The sequence below is a fragment of the Merops nubicus genome, unplaced genomic scaffold (assembly GCF_000691845.1).
Source record: "Merops nubicus isolate BGI_N331 unplaced genomic scaffold, ASM69184v1 scaffold20960, whole genome shotgun sequence".
NCBI lineage: Eukaryota > Metazoa > Chordata > Aves > Coraciiformes > Meropidae > Merops > Merops nubicus.
Genome location: NW_008582453.1, coordinates 39256 through 61126, shown reverse-complemented (window position 1 = coordinate 61126; position 21871 = coordinate 39256). Strand labels below are relative to the sequence as shown.

General features: G+C 42.5%; 1 protein-coding gene across 1 annotated transcript in view; it reads right to left on the bottom strand.

Annotated features, from left to right (window-relative positions):
- Positions 1-3532: 3532 nt before the first annotated feature.
- SPECC1 (sperm antigen with calponin homology and coiled-coil domains 1) overlaps positions 3533-21871 on the bottom strand; it is a gene marked incomplete at its 5' end in the record, with an annotated part of 38026 nt that continues 19687 nt past the window's right edge. Inside the window, 3 exons of the mRNA XM_008937719.1 lie at positions 3533-3888; positions 4654-4713; positions 5609-5725. Coding sequence (XP_008935967.1) covers positions 3799-3888; positions 4654-4713; positions 5609-5725 — 267 coding nt within the window. The remainder of the gene's footprint in view (positions 3889-4653; positions 4714-5608; positions 5726-21871) is intronic.

Genomic DNA, 21871 nt, shown 5'->3' with positions numbered 1-21871 from the left:
CGTACCTTCAGAAACAGCTCGTCAGCCTTCCCAGAAAACCTTCACAGAGGGCTGACTCTGGGCTCACTTCTCAACACCTCTGTACCTTCCGAAGCCACGAAACATTTTGTACTTTCTCTGACTCCCCAGGAATTCCTGGAGTCAGTTTGGGTACTTTCCACACTCCATTCTCCTTCCCTCTCTAACAGCTGTAGTACAACAGTCACACAATGCAGCATCCCTCCATGGACCTTCACTGAGATCCTACCCATTCCTCTCACCTGCTCATCCAAAATCAGCTATTTGGTGTCTTCTAGTCTGGCTGAAACCCCAAATACACACCTACAAGCACCCAGAGGTGTGTTTAAGAGTGACTATATAAGGGAGCATATGGTGACGTGGTGAAGAGAATTCATCAGCCTGCATCAGGGAAAGCTCCACTGCTCCTAAGATCCAAAGTCAAAGGATTTTTGGCAGTTCAGGCAAACAGTTACTGATACAACACATGACACCATCCACGTTATATCATCACATGTTCCATTATAGGACATTTGCAGAGGATTCTCCAAACTTTTAAGACCATCCCTATTCCCTCTAGCTTACTTAACAAACACTCTAGTCTTAAAGGGAGCTAGAAATTAAATTTTGTAGTTCAAATTTGTGATGTCTTTCAAGGGTCTCTAGAATTTCTGGAAATCAGGCTGGTCTGAAGCACCTTGTGTGGGACATTTAAATTTTAAGGCAGCTTGAAAAAAAACCAACTCCAACAGTAACATCTGAAAATCCAGGTCTAGAAACACAGCTTCAAAAGGAAGAACAAATACACAGTATTGTAACAGTTAAATGAAAAAAATAAACCATATTCTTAGTCTCAAAAAATAATCTGGGACAGCAACACAATCTCAGAGTATCAGGGTTTCAAAACGAGATGTTTTTTGTGAGCTTGAGGACTGCAAAGTAACATGGAGCAAATGGTGAGACTGAAGATCTCCCTCCCTGCTGACAGACAGCTCCTTGTCCCCACTCCTAGAGAAGTCAAAGAATTTTAAGAATTTGCCATTAGAATTGGGTAGAATTAGTGCTGGGTCTATGCTACTGGGGGGTATGGGAGCTGCAGAGAGATGACAGAACCATTGCTTTGCAAAAATCATTTCAAAAAAAAAAAAGAAGCTGCTAGATCAGAGTGGTTTGTAAGGTCAGAATAAGTCTTGGAGAAACAGATGAGAATAAATGTGAGAGCAGTGCCCGAAGCAAGTGACACTGACACATGAGATAACACATTTAGTGCACATCTGACAGGCACATGGAACACACACGTCCAGTGACCAGAGGGTTAAGATTAGCTTTCTTTTTTAGATCAAGTGGAGCCCTCTGACTTTGAAATGTTTACCAGACGCTGGGAATTAAAACAGTTTTTCTCATCCCTGCAAGTGCCCGATCCAAAGCCCACTGAGGAATATGGAATTTTCTGTGTTGACTTCACTCTGCTTTGAACTACAGCCTGTTGGAGAGACTTGGGATCCCTGCCAAGGAGACCCCAGGGACAAGAGCCTGCTGCATCCACAAGGCAACGGAGCTCTGCAGCGTGACCGCCTTGCCGAATGAGCTCTGCTCAGCAGCTACTCTCCTCTTCCATCTTATATTATAGCAGACTTGTATCTGAGAACACTTAGAGCAGCTCATTCTCTGTTCTCCAGGGATGGCAGAGTGTATGCTGAAAAATACTGGAGAGCTAATTCCATCTAGAAAGCACTCTTCTGCAAAGAATTAAATCTGGGTGGCATTCGTAATGGCTTTCTCACAGTATAGGATGACACAAAGAGCACAAGGGCCCTGTGAGTGCATGCCACTGTCCTTTTTTATCACACAGACTCCTAAAAGATTGGAATCAGGCTTTCCTGGGGGCAATGGTTTAGAATAAACATCAGACTGAAACTAAGAGCCAGTGATGCTTTTCTGCTCCTGTGAAACGGGCACACGCTGCACTCTGCCAGCTGCCTTGCTGCCCAGTACAGGCACTGACCTTGGCCACTATTATCCATCCCTTAATACTGTATTTTGCTGTGAGAAAACCAAAGTCTGAAATAGGTTGGTTACTAATTAAAGAGCATTTAAAAAAACCAAACAACAAAGCACTGTGGGGAAACCAGAGGCTGAGATCAGTCACCTGCAAAGCTCTAGAATACCTGAAACCAAGTTGGTTTTTTTCTGTGAATTCACTTGTTTCTACTTCATGAGCCTTTTCCAGAGTTAAGAGCAGAGAGCACACACTATTTTTTGTAAGAGAGAAACGATCCCTAGCTCCCTATGATTAACATTCACAAAGCATCACATCTGGTCATGGGGTGAAACATGCTAACTAACAACAACTTTCTTCTAGCAGCACAATCTAAAGCAGCTAGGCAGCCTTCTGCGAGGTCCTGTGCAAAGCATGCTCTCCAAGACCTGCTCCACCAACAAATCAAGCAGCCTGTTTGATCCTGCCACCCTTGGAGACAAACAGAAGATTTAACTTCATGAGGTGAAACAAGAGAAACGCTACAATGGAAATCAAACAGTACCTTTCAGACATTTCCTAGCAGTATTACTGAGCTGGGAACTATTCTCTGCCTCTTTGGAGATTTCCATGACACAGAGAGGAGTTTCAGGTATGTTCTTGGTTAACCTGTGGAGTTGCAGCTTTCATTGGTACCAATATATTACCATGGTCCTTTACAGAGTGACACCACTTCCAAGCATGCAACCAACAGCATCCTACCAATATATTACCATGGTCCTTTACAGGGTGACACCACTTCCAAGCATGCAACAGCATCCCGTGGACTCCATTTACTGGACAGGGCACAGGCTGTCTCAGTTACAATTACCTGTGCTGGTCACACAGGATCAAGACAGGAAAAAGAAATTACCCTCCTCAATCCACAAAGAGATGTCACTGTGTTGCTCAGAGCCATCACCTGTCACCAGCACACTCCAAACTAACATCAGTAAACTCCATTTGCCATATTCCTGTGACAACTGTGCCTGCACAGTCAGCTGGGAAACCAAGCTCTGGCTTCCCACAGTGATCAAGTAACAAAGTTGTAGTAATAAACATATTTTTCCTTGAAGAGATTACTTCTGTTTGATCTGAAACAAAGTCCCAGCATCTAACAGGATCATTTAGAGCTCTTTCACTAACGGGTGATGGAACAGAGCATGGTTTCTGAGGTCCAAATGATCCTGTTGTTACCCTGCTGGTTAAGCTGTGACAAGCAAATTTGTTTATTTATTGGGTCAGGTGTGTGACAATAACTCGGGTTAAGGTTCTACACACTTGTGTGCATCTGTCATGATGTTTTACAAAATACACAGAGGTAAGAACACAATGTGTTTGGGATGAGTTAGGCATGTTTTGGCAAGAGCAGCATTTTTGAGAGCTGTGTTATTAATACTCCCAGCCTCCCTTGAGTGCCAGCATAGTCCACATGGATTTAGAACTTCATTTTGTAGCAGGTCTCCTTTTGGTGGAGTCTGGTTTGAGGCAAACATTGTTTAGCACACGGGTTCCTCTTCAGAAATAGCCCACGCGTGTTCGAGAACGCTTTGCAGTTTCCACATGGGAATAAAATTACAGATTAATTTGGTTTGTATAGATGGACAATCAATATTTATTTGGTTGTAGTTGCAGACGTAATTAAAATCACGGAAGAGCTTTCTGTCAGACTAAGAGCTTAGGTTGGTCGTGGAAGAGGAGCAAGTGGATTTTTAAAGTGATCGAGTGCATCGGTGGCATTCTTTGTTCTCTTCCCCACTTCTGTCCATCCCTTGCTCTGCATCTCAGGTCTCAAAGTACTTGTAGATCTGGGCCACGTACTGCATCACGCTCTGCCAGTCCGGCCGGTCCGTGTACATCATCTCACTGAGCTCCTGCAGAGGACAGACATCACCCAGCCTCAGTCAGGCACCACCCCTGGGAATGCCACCGGGGCCTCCCAGGGGCTGTGGCTCCTGAGGGCTCCTGCTGCTCCTGCTCCAGAGCTCCTTACAGCCACACACAGGATAAAACTCCACGGCAATGGTCTACTGGCCCAGTGCAGTTCTGAAGCTCATAACAAGCCAGTTAAACAGCCAGATGCATTTTACTTTCTGAAAAGATTTCTTCACTCCTGCAAAGATAACTCTCTATAGAACTTCACATAAATTGCTGCTTCTCTGCATGTCTTTGGTTCTCTGTTTAGCTGATGAAATCGATAATATTTTTTCCTTCATATTAGACTTATCTCTTCCTTATCATATTGTTGATTTTAGAAAAGGCTTTTTAAACAATGTAACAAATAAAATATCCTCCTGTTTCTTAAAACACTAAAACAAAAAGAAAGAAAATGGTTTGATAGACAAGCCTGCCAATGAAAATAGGAATCATCTGGACTTGGCTTCCAAGAGGAGTACATAATCAATACTCTCATTTTAAGACTAGATGGCCTCCAGAAATTCCTTCAAATCACATTAATTCTAGGATTCTTTTTGAAAGTTCTTCTAACACTATGAACTTGCAGCAATGGTGGTGCAGCCCTTCTCTAGCACAGTGTGAAAATTTTCAGGGCAACTGAATGGCCATGTAGCAACAAAGGCTTTTGGAACAGTGTATGCAACAAACAAACATTCCCCTTTCTGAAAAAGAAGCTTACTCACCAGGCTGGGTTTGATGCCTACACTTTCAGCAGCTTGAAATGCTAACAGCAGATTTCTCTTCTGTAAGAATAAAGCAAAAGTTCAAAAGGATTATCACCAAAGTATGATTCTGGGGTCCTAACTTGCATCTAGTTAATCAGTAAGTTTAATGAGCAGGTATGTTTGAAAACTGAAAAGCCTCTAGATTCAATACTTTCATATAGACACTTTGTTGTATTAGTGAGGTACATTCACAAAGAAGTTCTTTGTCTCTGAATAGCTCATCTACTTTTGCCCAAGCTACAGCCCTCTGTTTTTGACAAATAGGTTCCTGTGAAACTGATTACAACTGGGTAAAAAAACCCACTGAGGTTCTGTCTTTATTATGAGTGAAGGGTTTCTGAAGAAGTGTCACCTAGTACAGGGCACTCCTGTATATAGTATGATTCTTACTGTAACAGATACTAGCACTCTGAAGTAAATCCAGGCTCCTCCCCCTTGTGAGGGTCTTAATAATATATTTGGAATGTGCTGACACAGCCTGACTCCCAGCTACATTGCTGTCCAAGTAGTTCAATGTGTGATCTGACTGCCTACTGATCCAGCACTTTTCATGTGTGCTGCTAGCTCAGGAGTCCAGAAATGCTTTAGCCTTTCCAAAGGGGTGCTGTGTCTTCATCTTTATCTGCAGCACTCACTAGATTCAGGCAACTTGTCACTAATTCTTTATCCAGTAGTCCATGCACTTCTCTCTGGGAGCTCACTGTGGGTTTCTTTCCCCTTCTTCAGCCAGTCTGTTTGCTTTGTAAGTTCTCAGCTGACACCTGTCTCTTACTGTGGCTCCCATAGACTTATTTTCTATCAATCAAGATCTTGCAACACCATGTCTCCACCACATACCCATCAATGTTCATGTAATGTCCATGATCACCTTGAATTCTGCAAATGGTGTAGGAGTAAGTACAACAAAACTTACTTTGTCCTGGCTGTTGAGCTCCTGGTAAGGAATATGTGCAGGCAAATAGGTGTGCAGGAGAGCACAGAAGGCCAGCCCATCACTCCAGCTGCTGCTGAAGTTAGTAATATCAATATTCTGTAAGAGAAAACATGAACCATTCCTAAACAGTGCAACATCACAAAAAAATCTCCAAATAGTTTTCATGCAATCATGAAACAAAGCTTCAGAGTGTTAAAGGAACATAGGTTTACATTTTCCATTCTCCCCTTCTTTTTCATGTCACATGGAAAGATATTGAGTGGGATGGCAAATCTCAACTCCTGGATAAGGGATTATTGAGGAGTTCAATGTTTTTCACACCAGGCCCCAAGCAGAGACTCTCTCCACTGCTTTCTGGAAGGTGAGCAGTACCATGTGCAGCACATGCTGCAGTTTTCCTGGGCTGGCAAGAGGCAGGACTTTGGTCCCTTTCAGTTACAGAATGGCAGGAACAGGTTTTCTCCAGCACCTACAACAGAAGTCACTGACATTTTAAAATGCTGTTTTGTAATTGATCCCATGCTTCCTGGTCCCAGGATGTGTAACACAGGGATGGATTTGTAGAGCTGTGAGGCAGTGTAGCCAGTGTATCTGACCACTGTTACCTTCCTGGTATTACACAGCAGATGCATGCCTTAACAAGAATGTGTAATTAACAATTATGACTTGATTCATCCCCTTATCAAAAGTGATATCAAACCGATGAAATACTAATATAGTCCTCAAGCCCTAAATAAAGTATGTCCTTACTTGTACTTGAGGGGGAGGCTCAAATTTGGCCCATGGGCACCTTCCCAAGGGCTGGGCAGATGCACCCAGTTTGCAGTCATTTACACGAGTGCATGTCTGTGTTCTCATTATCTTTATCACCACAGAACACTTAAAAGACACATAAGGAATGGCAAGTATGAGACATAGAATTTTATCATCTAACTTAATTCATAAAACAAGCCTCACACTGTAGGGAACAGCAGTTTCCTGATGCTCACTCTCCTACTACCATAGTCCCTGACAAAAAAACTGCATCTGTGCCACTGGTAACAAGGACAGTACAAGATCCTTATGAAACAGAAACCTTTAAGTTTGTCTTCACACATTTCCTAACATGACAACAAGGGTGAGTTTGCTCCAGGAAGGAATGATTCAGGGGTCATGGATACATTAACAAACACCCAATTGAAACCCCAGAGCTGGGCTGGAAAGATCTGACTTGGCTGTAGCAACACTCCCACCCCTGCCAGCTCCAACAGGAGGGCTGTGAACAGGAAACATTTTGAAAGAAAGAGTCTAATATGGTTGTGAGTTTGAATGGTCAAAAACCACCTTCCTTCCCCTTGTTGCTAGATGATGAGATTCTTCCTTGCAGTCACATAAATTATTAAAAGGTTCACTCAGGGACCACTTTGAGGAAACACAGTTTCCCTGCTCACAACAGAAGTCCAGAACGTGCCGTGCTCAACAGGTGGGTTAGAGAGATTATGGAAACAGAAACTGATATTTTAAAATATCACCCTGTAAAGAATTTCTTTAAAAACACAAAAATTACAGGATTTCCAGAGCACACTGGGGGTTCTTCACGGGGCTCTCTTGTGAGGCACAGCTGCAGTTAAACATACATCTGTGGCCCTGTTCTGGTCCTGTGAACAAGGTGACCTTTCTAATGCTCCTGTTTGCCCTGACTGGCCATACCAGCACACTAAGGAATTCTCATGGCTAAGTTTTGCTCCTGGAGTAGCAGCTGCAGTTCCAAATACCAGCTAAAAAGAAAACAGTGAACTAAGCGATATTGCTCAGAAAAGCTACAGCTGCTGGAGCAGGGAAGGCTCCAGGACACGGTGGTACTGCTCCATCTCTCACCCTGTGGCAGGTTGGAGCTACCCTCAGCTCATTCTCACCAGCCACATCTCCCTGCATGCTGAATTTCAGCTCAGACTCTCTGCCACTTCATTTTCTTTATTTAGCTGTTTTCCGGTTTCTTTCAAGATTCCCCAAAAGACAAAGCTCTTATTGCATCTCTCATACAATGTTAATGCAGAGACACTAAAAACCAGACAGGAAGTATTTTAGTATATTCTCTTCACTTACAATGCCTCACTGATTACTTGTCCAACCTGGACTTTGTCCAGTCAGACAGGATTTCAGATTAGTAATAAACGACCATAACCAAACATGACTCAAACTGAAGCAATACAGAGTATTTCAGGTTAAAATACTCTGGCTGTAATAAATCTACAACTCTAATGGGCTGAGAAAGCCCATCAGCAGCAGACATTACCACACTGCACCAGCCACCACACTGTATTTTGCTCTATTAACATCTGTCAATTGAGATAAAAGCGACGTAGTGGTTGAATACCATCACAAGAAAAAGATCCCACTTTGCTCCAAAAGCTGCCTTGGCTTTGCCCAACCCCTAAAGTCACACCATGGAAGTCCAGCTGTGTGCTGTGGAATTGGCTGAAGCCAAGTTACTCTGCTTTCCTGACATTTCAGACAAGCAAGTGACTATTTATCAACCTGCAGTTAGAGAGAGAGGACTGACTGCCAAATTACAGAAGGGTTTTTACTGAGGCCAATATATTTTATCAGCAAGTAGCCTACCATCAAATGCTAATATTCTCATTTGATATTGTATGATAGAATTGGAAAATGGAGGTCGCCTTTCCCCACCCAGCCAAAGGCCATGGAAACAGGAACAAACAAAGTCTTAGTTAAGCAACAGGACCAGACAAAAAGGCCAGTCATGTTTGTATGGGAACATTAGATCTTATCCTCATTTTCCTGAGATACACATGAGATATAAAACTTTTCCTTCTTGCAGTGTTTCACCAGCCCAGCATCATTTTGATAATTCTACTCATCTTTGTAGTTTTAACTATACCTAAAACTCTTCTCCTCCTCCCATCTAACAACATCTAGAGATAAGAAGTGCTAATGTCTACACTGAAATCAGAACTAGGTCCCAGACTCCTCACACTGCCCAGCCAACAGCATTGTCAGTAATTCTTGGATCTGAGTCTTACAAACAAGCAAAAGTTCAAGGATGGGGTTCTGCTGGCAGTATTTAAACCACAGATGAAATCCACTGCAGTGGTATATCAGGATCAACAGAGAAAACAAACTCAAATCTGAATTTTTGTCCTAAATGCAAACCCAAAATGAATGTTTGAAGGTTCAGCTCAACTTTTAATAGTACAACAAAAACACTTAGACATACTCAAAACCACTTAGCTGCCATTTGCACATCCGATAAGCACCAGTGAATTGTGTTTTTCTCTCTAAACAAATGCATTTCCATTTCATACATTGTACAACCCCCTCCCTGACATTTCATCTTGGAGTCTGTGTTAATTACTTTTTGATTTGGGACATAAGGCCATGGCAAATGAAAACTGATCTTCTGCCTTTTGCTACATTGCAGCTTTACTTGTAATAATTCTTGGTGTGGTGGGGAAGGAAGTCAAAATAGAGGCACTCTGATTTCTCAGAAGATCTCTGGCTCTGCTGAAGCCAGAAAAAGGGGAAAAAAAAAAAAGGAAAACAATTTAGGGAATGAACACCTTGGAAACTATTTGCTTCTCTTGATTATTTTGGCAGTGGAACCTGTCTCAGTCTTTCTGCCACACCTCTCTGCTCCTCAGCACAGAGTCCATGACTGCATGGGAGCTATTTGTGTACATGCTGGTTGTTAATGTACACTTCCAAACTGCAGGATGGGGAGTTTGGTCATTTCTGTTGCAATGTTCATTAGACAGGGGGAAAAGATTGCCATCTTACAGCCACAGTATGTCACACAGTCACTAGTACCCCAGTGTCTGTCTTTATTATGCCACCAGTGGACCCACACTGCTGAAGACTTCTGCACCAGAGGTTAATCCGTGGGTCCAGGGGTGCTGAGCAGTTTAGGCCTGCAGCACTCAGGGTTACTGGTTTGCTTTGGAGCAGACATATCATATCCATACTGCCCAGCACTTCACCTGGGCCTTCCGTGGTGCTGCTAAGAAAATAATGGGGGTGGTGTAGTGGAAAATCTTGAAAGAACATGCAAGTCAGGCCAGAAGAGGGGTGTTTTTATAACAGGATGACATAACCATCTTTACATACTCTGTGTGGAGTGGCAAAAAGAAGCATGGAAAGACGGGAGGGTACAAAGCTTGCTGAGAGAGTGGAAGTTTGCAAAACATAGAGGTGTCCAGATCAAACCATTTCCAGTGTAGTTCCCAGGCTTCTTGTCCATGAAAATAATTAATTCATTTCATATGAAAGCTCATGAGTACACTGCTGTATGTGCACTGGGAATATTAAGAGACTGGGTTCTGGAAGCACACCAGGGAGCAGTTATCTGCAAGTACCAAAGTTCTCAGTATGGTTCATCTCTATGAATATTGAAATACCTGACATTAAGCAAATTTTTTTTAAAAAAAATAAAATCCAGGCAATGTTATTTAGAGAGCAAATGTATTATCTATGATATCAGTGGCAGGCTAAGCCTAAAAGTCACATCCACCTGCAAGTCATTAAGCTCAGCCCCCCACCCAGGGAAATCGGTGGGATCTGCTCTCACCAAAAACAATGGCTTGTTTATCTGAGGAAAAAACAACCACACCATTAGATTTCACTACATCTTCGACTCAAATTCTTCAGTAAAAAGCAACAATGACATCATACGCTCTTCCTTGCAGCCTGAGAATGCTAAAACACTGACACAAGATATTCCCACCATGCAGAAGTTACTGTGCCCACAGCAATGGCTCTCTGAGTCATAATTTTCTCTCAAAGCCCCAGAATTATAAATTAGAGACATGAATCAGCTCGAAGCTAGCCTGCAACTCTGTGGAAGAAAGCCTGCAATAAATATGAGCCCCATTCTTCCCAGCCTCAGTGTACAGCACACCCTCCTGCCTCTCAGGAGTCACTGGTACAGAACGGCACACCAGGAACATGCCAGAGGGGCTAATTATTGAGGTTCAGCCCATACAGAGTATAAAAGTTAAACACTAGTTTAAGTTTAAACTAGCTCAAGTAAATATATTGAATAAATCAAAGAGAATTGCCTTGTTTTTAACAGCATCTGCCCCTTAACTGGCTCAGCTTTCCACAGGCCTTCCTTGCTTATCACTAACCAGAGACCAGAATTCTCCTCCCCAGACCAGAAGTCTTACAGCTCAGTGTTTTTAGAGGGTTAAACATAGGCACAGATGTCTGAACAGGGACCTCCTTTTCATGAGCCACAACTCTGCAATTCTGAACTCCGACCTTTCTAATGTAAAATCTGATGAAGGTACCTTGAAAAGCAACTTCCAAAGATGACCTACACCCACACAACCCTTAACAGCTGCACAAAACTGCAAATCTAACGTGGAATTTTTGCATCCTAACTGGTTGGGGACATGTTAGTGGGCTTCAGCCAAAGAGTTTCTATCAAAGGAAGCACATAAGCTTCGAGCCCTGGATAGGCAAGTTCTAAATACTTCCTAAGTAGCAACACAAATGAATACATCCTTTTAGCATGACCTAACCCTTCAGAGCAAACAAAACACTCCAGTTCATCTAAAATACTCCAGCAAGGATACAAAACATCTGGGTAATCTACTGGAAATCTGGGTGAATTCGAAGTGTGGTCAGGTCCAGTTAACATGGATGAAAGGCATGAATGCCTAAAATTAAAGACTGCCTGGATTCTTCTGTAATTACAGGGTGCACTCAGATGACTTGGACAATTGCACACAGCTACTTTCAATGGGTAGCTGCAAGTCTAAAGTGATTTGCATATCACATTTAGTCAGTCTGCTGCCAGGAACCTTTCTGAATTCTCTTACAAATCTTTTTCACTTAAGTGGAATACACAATAAAGTAATGCCCCTTAACTTAAAAAAGAAAATAAATCCAGAATAACTTGTGGAACAGAAATACTCTCTATTGTATAGAGATTAAGTAGCTAGCCAAGATGGGGAAGGAAGCCAAATGACCTTCTATCCTCCAGGTTGTATTAATATCCCTAGTTCAAATGGTTCAGGCAGCTGCAGTCTCCATAAGAACTCTTTTAACCTTTCATTGAAGTTTTGTGCTTCTATCCCCATCATCCATATTTCTAAAGCTTCTACCAGCCATGTCAGCAAGTCATGCCTCTCATTGCTGACTACATGTGTGAAACAACATAGCTCTGGTAACATAAACTGCTATGTGAAAATGCTCTTAAATAGTGGAGTTATAGCAGAGTGAAATAAGGAACTAGTGCCAGCTCTTTAAAGGTTATCCCATTTACTACCTTCCTTTTATAAAGAAACCCCATTTCCCAACACATTCCTAGGTTCTGTTTGCTCCTTGCTCTACTGCTGCCACAGGTGTTGCCTTGAGTTTACCATTTATCATCTGCTCCAGTAAGTGTAAATTAATAAGCCTTATTTGCATAACAAGACATTAGAAAAAGAGCTTATCACTATTTTTTTGCAAAAGCATCAAACAGCAGTTGACTACAGTAGTCACACAGAGCAGGGACATTTAAAAAGAGGAAATTTAACAAGCTTATTGTCATGCATCCTACACAAACATTTTCAGCTCCCAACTATTTTAGTCTCTTAAAAGGCAGAGATCTGAAAAGATATCAAGAAGTCAGGCATGTCCAACTTCTTCATTACCTTCCCTGCTTGAGTCACACTGGCAAGAGTAGGTTGCACAGTGCTCTCTGAAGTTCTGTGCTCAAACTCATCCGACATAAGTTGTCTCAGAGACACCATCCAGTGTCAGTTGTAAAGTCTTTCTAAAATGAGCTGTGAGCTCTTCAAGCCCAGCTCTTCCTTCAGGAGGTTTTCAGGATGTCCATGACCTCTACAAGCAGCTTAGTTCTGGTATTTTGATTGTAAAAGAGACGTAGTGCTGCTGCAGCCGAAGGTTTTGTAAGAATAAAAAATGAAAGGAGTACCAAATGGGAATTCTTTAAAGTAATACATGATACAGAAATTATGAGATCTCCCACTTCCTCTGCTCACAAGGTGAAAAACAGTTCCTACTGACACTGAAATAATCACTGTAACTCTACATATGAGTAACCTCTCTAATGAGCCAAGCAGCACCCATTTGTGCAGATCAGATCTATTGCTCCCAGCACTGTGTGGACTGGCACACATTCCTCTAGACTTTGTTCATCTTTTATAGGTTTTATTTGCATTTTATATAGAAAAGACTGACTTAAAAATGAAAACAAATTCCAGTGAACAAGGGTTGAGTGTAGTTGCTGGCATAGTGCACATAACACAGTGAATGTAGTGGAACCTTTCTTACAAAATAATATGAGTTGTTTTGAATGCTAATTCTCCCATGACAATATTCTCATCACTGAAAGTCACTTATATCAAAGGTCTAGCTAAAGGCTAGTCACGTAACAGGGGTTTGTACATATTCCTCATTTTGGGTCTTAATTTATCACTTTGCACACCAGCTTCCACTTGAAGAAGAGAGAGTGTAATGCTGTGTCCACAGGGAGCTGGCTTCCTGGGACACAAACACACAGGACCAAAGGCAAGCTGGTCTAAGCAGAAGCAATTTTATGGACACCTCTGTGCCTTTTCAGAGATGAGGTAACAGTCACAAAAGATACATATGAGGTGCAAGAGGTATTTCTGTAACTTACACCACTGCCACATTCAAGGAGTGGGCAGAACAAGTGTTCATTGTAGCTGGAGAGGCAGAGATAGATGACAGAGCAAGACCAGGAACTAACAAGTTCTCCTCGCTGTAATAACCCCGTTACATATGGAGTTATTATTTTGCTGTGCATCCCTGTTCTGCTCTTCAGGATAAATGATCCTGGCTGTGCTCGGCTGCAAGCCCCAGCTCCCAGCTTTGCCACACCACCACCACTTCCAGCAGCTCTCCCCCCAGCTCGTGCAAACGCCGGATGCCAGAGCAGAGGAACAGGCTGGGCTGTGTTCCCGCGTTCCCAAGAAAGAGAGTGAAGAAGCAGCAGCAGAGCTCCAAGGACCACACAGATCCTCTGGGGAGGGAGGGAGGGGAAGGCGGGGGAGGAACTGCTCCCGCTGTGTCCCGGGCTGGAGCACAGCTACTTCCTGCTGGAGCCCTGGTGCAGAATTGCTAATGACCACTCTGACCACTCCCACCCCTGCCTCTGACCATCTGCACCCAGAGCTCGGCCAGCAGCCACCTCCTGCAGCTCCTGGGCCGAGGGAGTCCTGATGAAGGATGGAAACAAGGTGGGGAGAGGTCTCAACAGCAAAGGATATTCCTGGAAGAGGCAGCAGGGCTCAGCTCTTTCCCAGTTAAACTCATGGCTGGAGCTGTTCCAGCTGGTGACCAATCAATTCAGTGTTTTCACTGATTGTCACTGCATCCAGGCAACACAAGGAAAGTGTCTTGGACTTTGGGATGGATAGAATGTAAATGCTATTTTTAAAATTACCCAGCAGGATAGAAAGTTACGCATGAGAGAGCTGCATGGGCGGTTATTTTATCCCTCCAATCAAGAGACTTGGATTTGTTTACAGGATAGAGCTCCTTATGTGAAAAAAGGTAGAGCTTGGCTCAAGTTATTTGGCTCCACTGGAGAAGCACGTTTGTGCACTGGCATCAGCAAGAAGAGGCTCACACATTGGTAACCAGCTTGGTTATTCCCAACATGCCATGATCTGGCTGCTGCATTTATTTCCAGACCCAGCCCTGGGTCCAGCTGGGACATACAGAGAAACTGCATGTACATATTCAACTAAAAGTGGTTTTACTGAGGAAAAGAAAACATTTATTCTGGAAAGAAATGGGGAATATCTTGAAATATTAAGCCTGTATTTTTATTAATTAAAAACTCACAAGAGTGCCCTTTTTATTGGAGCATCTTTCCAAATATTACTGAAACTCACAGGGAAATCAAGGCAATGGCATTGTGCAAGAATGCCAAGGTCACAAAGATGGTCCAAAACAGACTTGGGAGCAGAAATTCCTGACCAACTTATTGTCATTTTTTATTTAAACACATGATAACCCCTCCTATCTCGATAGCTATTACCAAGATTTCCTTCAACTTTTGCATAGACAAGAAAAATTTCTCCGAAGTCAACATCCTCTTCTTTGGCAAAAGCCACAGAAACATGAAGAGAGCCAGAAATTTCACCCAATTCTAAGAAACTCACAGAATATACTAGCAACTTCCTGGGAAAAATCCATTGTGCATACATCCTACTTCTAAATGTCAAAATGCTAGAAATACTGTGGCCACAGAGGCCTTATCAAGCCTGTGCACCCTCTCACACGAGCAGGGATACACCAGCACGTGGTACTTCAGGGTCAGTGTCACTGTTTGCCAGAGAAGAACTTTGGTGCACTAATGGTATTGGCAAATATTAAGGCAGAGACAGCTTTCTGCTGCTTGCTCAGCAGGCTCTGGCCATCAGCCTCTTACCTCAGGCACACAGGTTGGTGTGGCAGAAGGGAGATCCTCCCAGTCCTCCCCAGAAGACACTGCCATGAATGAATGGATAGCTGCCATTTAAATCTGGAGGGGGTTTGTTCAGTATTTTTCTCCACCCACATCACACAAACTGGGAGCTATTTGTTTTGCCTGTTGATCTTCAGCACACAAGATCACAGTTCTGTGGGAATCCAGCCTTTCCAGACTGCACATAAACTGTGGGCAACAGAAGACAGGATTTACCTCCTATCCTCATCGCTTCCAAGACCTTACTTGGAAAGGTGGCCAGAAAACCTGTACATCCACTCCTTGGCACTACTGCTGAATGACAGAATGCCACTGCTGACCTAGACTGAATATTTAGATAGAAACCTGGTTAATGTTGGTATACAAGAGACATTGATACAATCTGGAAACACTGAAACAGTTTATGCTACTTGCTGACACAAACACAAAAAGTAAAGTAGAAAAGGGTAAGAGAACCACTCCCATAGCCCAGTGCACATCTGGGGATTAAGAAAGAACTGGGTCCTTTTCTGTATTTCTTCAGGCAGTGCACAGCTGTGCTGGGATTCTCCAGGCTTTAAAACTAACCTTCATTAGGTTGGTGTCAAAGGAAGTGTTGGTTTTTTTGAGCCAAGTCCCAGGAGTGATATTCTGCCCAAGTTCAGAGGGTTGATACCATTTTTTGTCCCATTCAGCTCTTTGATTCTTTACTAGAGCTGCCAGCCCAAGCACCAGCCCTGACGACTGGGGTGTCATTTGTGATGCAGCCTCTGTTCCCTCTCTGTGGTCCAAGACGGTGCATAACTGAAGTGTCAAAGTGCTTAGTCAAGACTTTAAAAAGACTGAGACAGTAGTTGCTTAAGTAGAAAGATGTGAACTACCCACATTAATGACGTACAAGGAAATGACAGACTTCTTGTTTCTAAATATAACCCTTAGTTACCAGAATAAGGAAGAACCCGTCAAACGCAGAGATGTTAACGTACAACTGGCCATGAAGGAGCTTTTGGATCTCCTGCAAAGCAAGTCCCCACAACGTACAACCCCAGGAATATACCATCAGAAAACAGCTGCCCTGGCTGCCTGACCCAGCAGCAGGGAAAGTCCACCTCCCTAATGAGAATGTGTTGGCCCCATGACCGCTGGACCAAAGGGAATACATTATGTCCTCATCAGCCTATCTGCATTTGTACATCTTTGGGCCACACTTAATCTGCACTGGACCTCTTCCAGCCAGCAAACGAGTCAAAAAAATATGAGAAAAAGCAGGGGATAATATCATGGAATAGGGCTTGAGAACAAAGAGGGTATGGAGGAAATACTGTCTAGTACAAAAAGAAAAGGAATTTAAATTCCTGTGAGAAAAAGAAAGCCACAAACTCATAAACAAAAAGCTAGTATTAGTCTGAGTTTAAACTGAATACAAAAGGGTAAAAAGCTTTATGCTATATCCACTGCCAAACCACTACTCAACCAGCCTCTTGCTATAATTACTTGACAAACAGCAAACACTCCAACAGCCTTTCTTTTTCTCCCTAAGCTTTTGCAGCCTTGCTACATGAAGAAAATAGCACTGTGGAATCACACCACCTTTTCCAGAGTCTGATACACCAGCTTCATGCTTCTAATAGCAAAAGCATTCAGCACCACATTTAATGACTCTTAGGTTATGTTCGGAAGTAATTTGTTTCCAATTTCTCTCTCTCTCAAGGCTGGAATAACCATAATAGTGGTAGTACTTCAGGGGAGGGTTTTTTTTTCTTCTTTTTGAATAGCTGAGGCACTACACAGGAAAGGCACTTTTATTAATATATACAGCAAAGACAAAGGTTGAAATATTTAAACTCATTTTAATGCCAATCTGTATTTCTGGAAACTATGCAGGCTTCAGTGTCCATTGAGATATTTCATCAGAGCTCTAAAACTATCTGTGCTTTATGAAAACGAAGCTTCAAAAAAAGAACAAATTCATGACTTTTGAGGCAAATGTTCAAAACGTTTGGGCATACAGATATTTGCATTTTGGTCATTTAGACTAAACAATACAATGTCAGAAACTAAAAATAGTTTCTGCATACTCCTAAGTTTCCTTCCTAAAACTGTGGAGTGTTCTTGGGACCTACTGCAAAGGCAAATAACTCTGAACAAGGCATGGAAACAATTTTCTTCTAGCTTTGCTTCTAGTTGCTGGCATATTTTATGCAGAATAATGAAAAAGAATTATTTCCTCCATGAATTACTTGTACAACACAAAAGCTACGTAGAGACTGCTCCAGTGAGTGGTTTATCCATGCTGTTGGGATTCCTCCTGATGTTGTGAAATCAGACCTGAGGCTGATCCCAGAGATGCCAACACAACCAGTACCAATTTATCAGCCCTCTCCTACTGGTGCCACTGCTAACAGGGAGCACTGCTTCCTCTCCTGAAGAAGGCCCCACTGCCTCTATCCACAAGCTGGTGTCCTGACACTGTCAGATGATGTGATGCAAGGGCTTGGATGCACAGATTGGGAATTCATGAAGTGGAATGGCAAAGCTGCCATTTTTCCCTGTGTCAGTTCTAGAACTTTCCTCACCTCCTCCCATTTTGCATTCTTAAGACAGCGGCACAGATAACCTTGCTGTAAGAGATGGTGGTTCTTCAACAAGTGGATCCCAAAAGAGTCCTGTTAAACCAAATATAACAGCTAAAAGGAATAACCATGATTGTGCATTGAAGGAAAGAGTCAGTCTCAGACTCTTCTTTCCTCTGTGCCACAGGATGGATGGGTAGTGGTTGGACAAAACCACACGAAAACGGTTCTTTTAAGTGAACCATATTCACTAACGTGGTGGAAATTCTCTATGTGTGGCAGAAACAATAATGATCACAGGTTAAGTGCCTCTTGATGTTCTGTGTTTCCACAATACATCTGTGGATAGTAATAGACTTAATCGAGAGAGATTTGGCCCCCTGACAAATGGTCTCCGCAGAGAGCAAACAGAACCAGGGCACTTAAATAACACCACAGTCACTAATGATATGATTATGGAAGGTGGTAATGCAACAAGAATGACTCTCAGCAGCTTCCAGGAGTTACAACTCAGAGGAAGAGAGCCTTTTAGAAATGAGCCACCCAATTTCTGCTTCACACTGTTGCTATGATGTATAATCTTTTTAAATAGATTAAAAAAACCCACAAGACAGAGGAAAAGCTATTTTAACATAAATAACTCACTCTCAGCAGGCTTTGTGGTTTAAAGGACTTGAGGTAATTGAGTTCCAGAGCCACAAAAACAGTTCTCAAGTCTGGTCATCTTATCACCCTACATTATACACCATGATGTCAACAAATTCAGAGGCAGAAGGAACAGTCTAGATGTGTCTGGCAAAAGCCAGCATGTGCCAGTGCACAATTCTTATAGGGAACCATACATCAGATTAAGATTGGATTTTTTTAAGCTGGAGATTTTCCTCCAGGAATTTTTGCACAAAGCCACTGAGCCCAAAGCCTTAACTGCAATTCTTTTTACTGCTGAGAATTTTTTAGCACCTCCCCTGCGTAGTTATTCAAAACCAATGCCCAAAATGCCAGATAACATTTATCTAGGCATTGAAATATGACATTGCAATCATATGATTAATCATGCCACAGTTTAAGCAATCCCACTTTCATATTCTTTTCTCCTAGTCATTAAGCTGAACTTCCACTTTATTTTCATTCTAGTGACTCTGTTTTCATGTTCTAAATAGTTACTCTTTCTCCTGAGTGTTCATATCTTTCTGATATCAGATCACTGTTTAAACAGGGATCTTAGAAATTACATAGCAGATTAGAGAAACAGAGATGCTTTCATGTTTCCCCACATTACTGTAAACTCATGCAATTTCTTTTTTTAAAAAACAAACAAAACCCTCCAGGCCGCTACTAATTTGTGTTGTACTTCTCTCAACTCCCTCCAGTGTCCCTCTCTTGTTTTATGAGATTGCCTCCTGGGGAACATGCTGAAGTTCAAAGCCAGGGAATGTTCCCACTGTAGTCAACGCAACGCCATGTGCCAGGAGCAGGATGTAAATTTCTATCTATAGCATAAGCCTTGTGTGGATTAAAGCATTTTAAAAATGGAGCCTTGTGTGCTGCTCCCCAGGTCTTATCCCCAGGTACCTTCCTAGGTCACTAATCCAGCTTTCCTCAGGGAATCTGGGATATAGGTAGTAGCTGCTACTAAGAGCATCAATTATTCTAATCCGTTTTGCCCATACTTCACACACTTAATGAAATCTGCTATCTTCCTAATTTAAACAGAAAGGAATCTCCCTCTTCCTCACCAGTGCAGATCAGGAACTGTTACCAGACCTCAAAGGCAGCACATTTTGTTACTGAAAAAAGAAGTCAGGCAGCCAAGCAGCAAGTCTTCTGTTCTCATTCCACTGTGTCACGGAGCTGAAAACCTTTCCTCCAAAGCTACCTCTGATTCTGAGCTTCATGTTAGAAAGGACGTGACAGATCATGCTGGGATTTGCACAGGTGATGCCTCACAGGCAGGGGTGTTATCTGCAGAAAAGGAGTCGGGCACGTCAGCAGGGTCCTGCTCAGTGGAGTTCATCCCCTCACTCCCACCACCGCCGCGGCTGAGGCAGGAAGGAGGATGACGTTCTTCACTCCACTCCAGCTCTTTGTACTCAAGAATGATACTGAGCTCCACAGGGAGTTTTTAATCAGCCTTATCATAAGAGTGCAAGGGTCTGGGAAATGCAAGTTCAAGAAGAGTAAGCGAATGCACCGTAAAAAGTGCAATGGGAATGAGAATCTGAGGAAGAATGTCCAGGAGATAATGCCTCTAAATGAAGCAGTGAAGATAGAGGCAAGACTCTCACCATAAATCAATACTCTCTTTGTCCTTTGGTTCATCTGACTTCAGTTTCTGCCCTGAGGTCTTACACTCTGGGTAATAAAGCCCCTCACCACATCACAGCCCGACCTTCCCAGGCTCTCCTGGATTACGCAGTGTCTGTCAGTGCTTGTTCTCAAAACCTCCTGAAAACTCAGTCTGCTGCTTTAGAAAGACCAACAACAGAGGACAGTCACAAACAGAACAAGAGCCTCACTAGAGCAGAAACAACACTCCAGCAGCTACATATAAAGCAAAGACTTCCACTGTCCTCTAAAGCATGGACATACTTTCCTCCAGAGACTAATACTAAAAGGAAAAACAAATAGACCCGGATTGCTTTGCATACATCCTGGGTGGCCTGATATCTGATACACAGTCAGCTCCACTGGGTTCAGCACAGAAAACTGAAACTCCTTTGCTATTCTGTCATGGAGGGAATACTGGTCACTCCTGGGGCCAGTCTGGTACCTACAGAATCAGGCCAGACCTCTATATTTGCAAAGCCACATAATAATTTCTAAAAGAAATACATTTAGCCCAACTTGGGTGTAATTGGAGAAAGAAAACTACAGGCTGACTCTCAGAGAACACTACTAACAGTGAACTCAGCAGAGTTAGACTGTTTTAAGACAAGTGGAGGAAGATCATTCACTGTCAGGAGAAAGTGTTACTCAAGAGATGGGCTTGCTGGCTTAACAGAAATTAGACTTGGAAAAGTTGTGTTTCGTTACTCATTTTCTGAGGATTGGATGGGAATGTTCCCCTCACATCCTCAAATGCAAGACCATGAAAATTTTAGTAGATGAGATATAAAATAAATCAACACAGCACAGAGCATGCAATTTCAGGGGACAGCAGTGTAGCCTTGCAGGCAGTATCACAGAACTGGAGGCTGAGCTCTAACCCTGGCTTTATTCTTTCTAAGGTGTGTCTGAAGTCAAAAGCTTTTCTTTTTTTAATATATGTCCCTTTGTGAAATTGGTGCAAGCCAGTGAATATGCCAGTGCTAAGAAATGACTCAAATGGTTATAGATCAGTTTACTTCAATAGAAAGCTACTGTCTTTTCTTCCAAACCCCTGTGCCCTGCAGCTAACGCTTCATAAAGAGCTGCTTGGGAAGAAAAAAATGTTTTATTTACTTTAAAAGATGGACTCTGCTTTTATTAAAGACTTGCTCCAGGGTGCATATCATGGGGTGATAACTGCTTTTGTCTTCTGCTCTAAGTAACAAACAATATTATTCTTCAGAAAGAAAAATCTCAACATTATATCAAACCAAGACCATCCTGCACACCCAGCATATATCACAGGACGACCTGTTGTCTAGAATTCCTTCTGCAGCTTGGTTACAAACAGAACCCAAGGCCTAACTCAACTGCACACCAACACTAGCCACAGCTTGTTAAGCACAGCAAAGGTCCTACAAGAACCAGATAATTCATTATTCCTGTTTAACAGTGAAAATCACTCTGCAAAGAAATGCAGTCAACACTTGTTTTTTTTGTAAAATCCTGTTAAATTGCAATAGATCAGAAAGAGCAAGGCCCTGTGCTGCAAACTTCATTTGGGTGAGGCCAACAAATAAATATTTCTTTGGTTTTACAGAAATGACCATTGAAAAGACTCTCACAATAGCACACTGGTGACAGAAGTCTACAGAAAACCAAAATAGCATGTCATTTCAAAGATTAATGCCAAATTGCTGCACATATACACTCTGTTCCTCACCATTAGCAACTTTGATGCAGTAAATATTCTGGGCTTTTTATCTGAATTACTTACTACAATGTAGTACCAGGGACTGCAGCTTTAAAGAAACCTGAAGGGAGAGGATGGAGAACACCCAGCAAAAATAAACATGCAAAAATGAGCAGACTGAAATACCCATGTACCTTTGAAGTGATACTGCTTACTGCACACCTATAGGGAAGTGATGAATTACT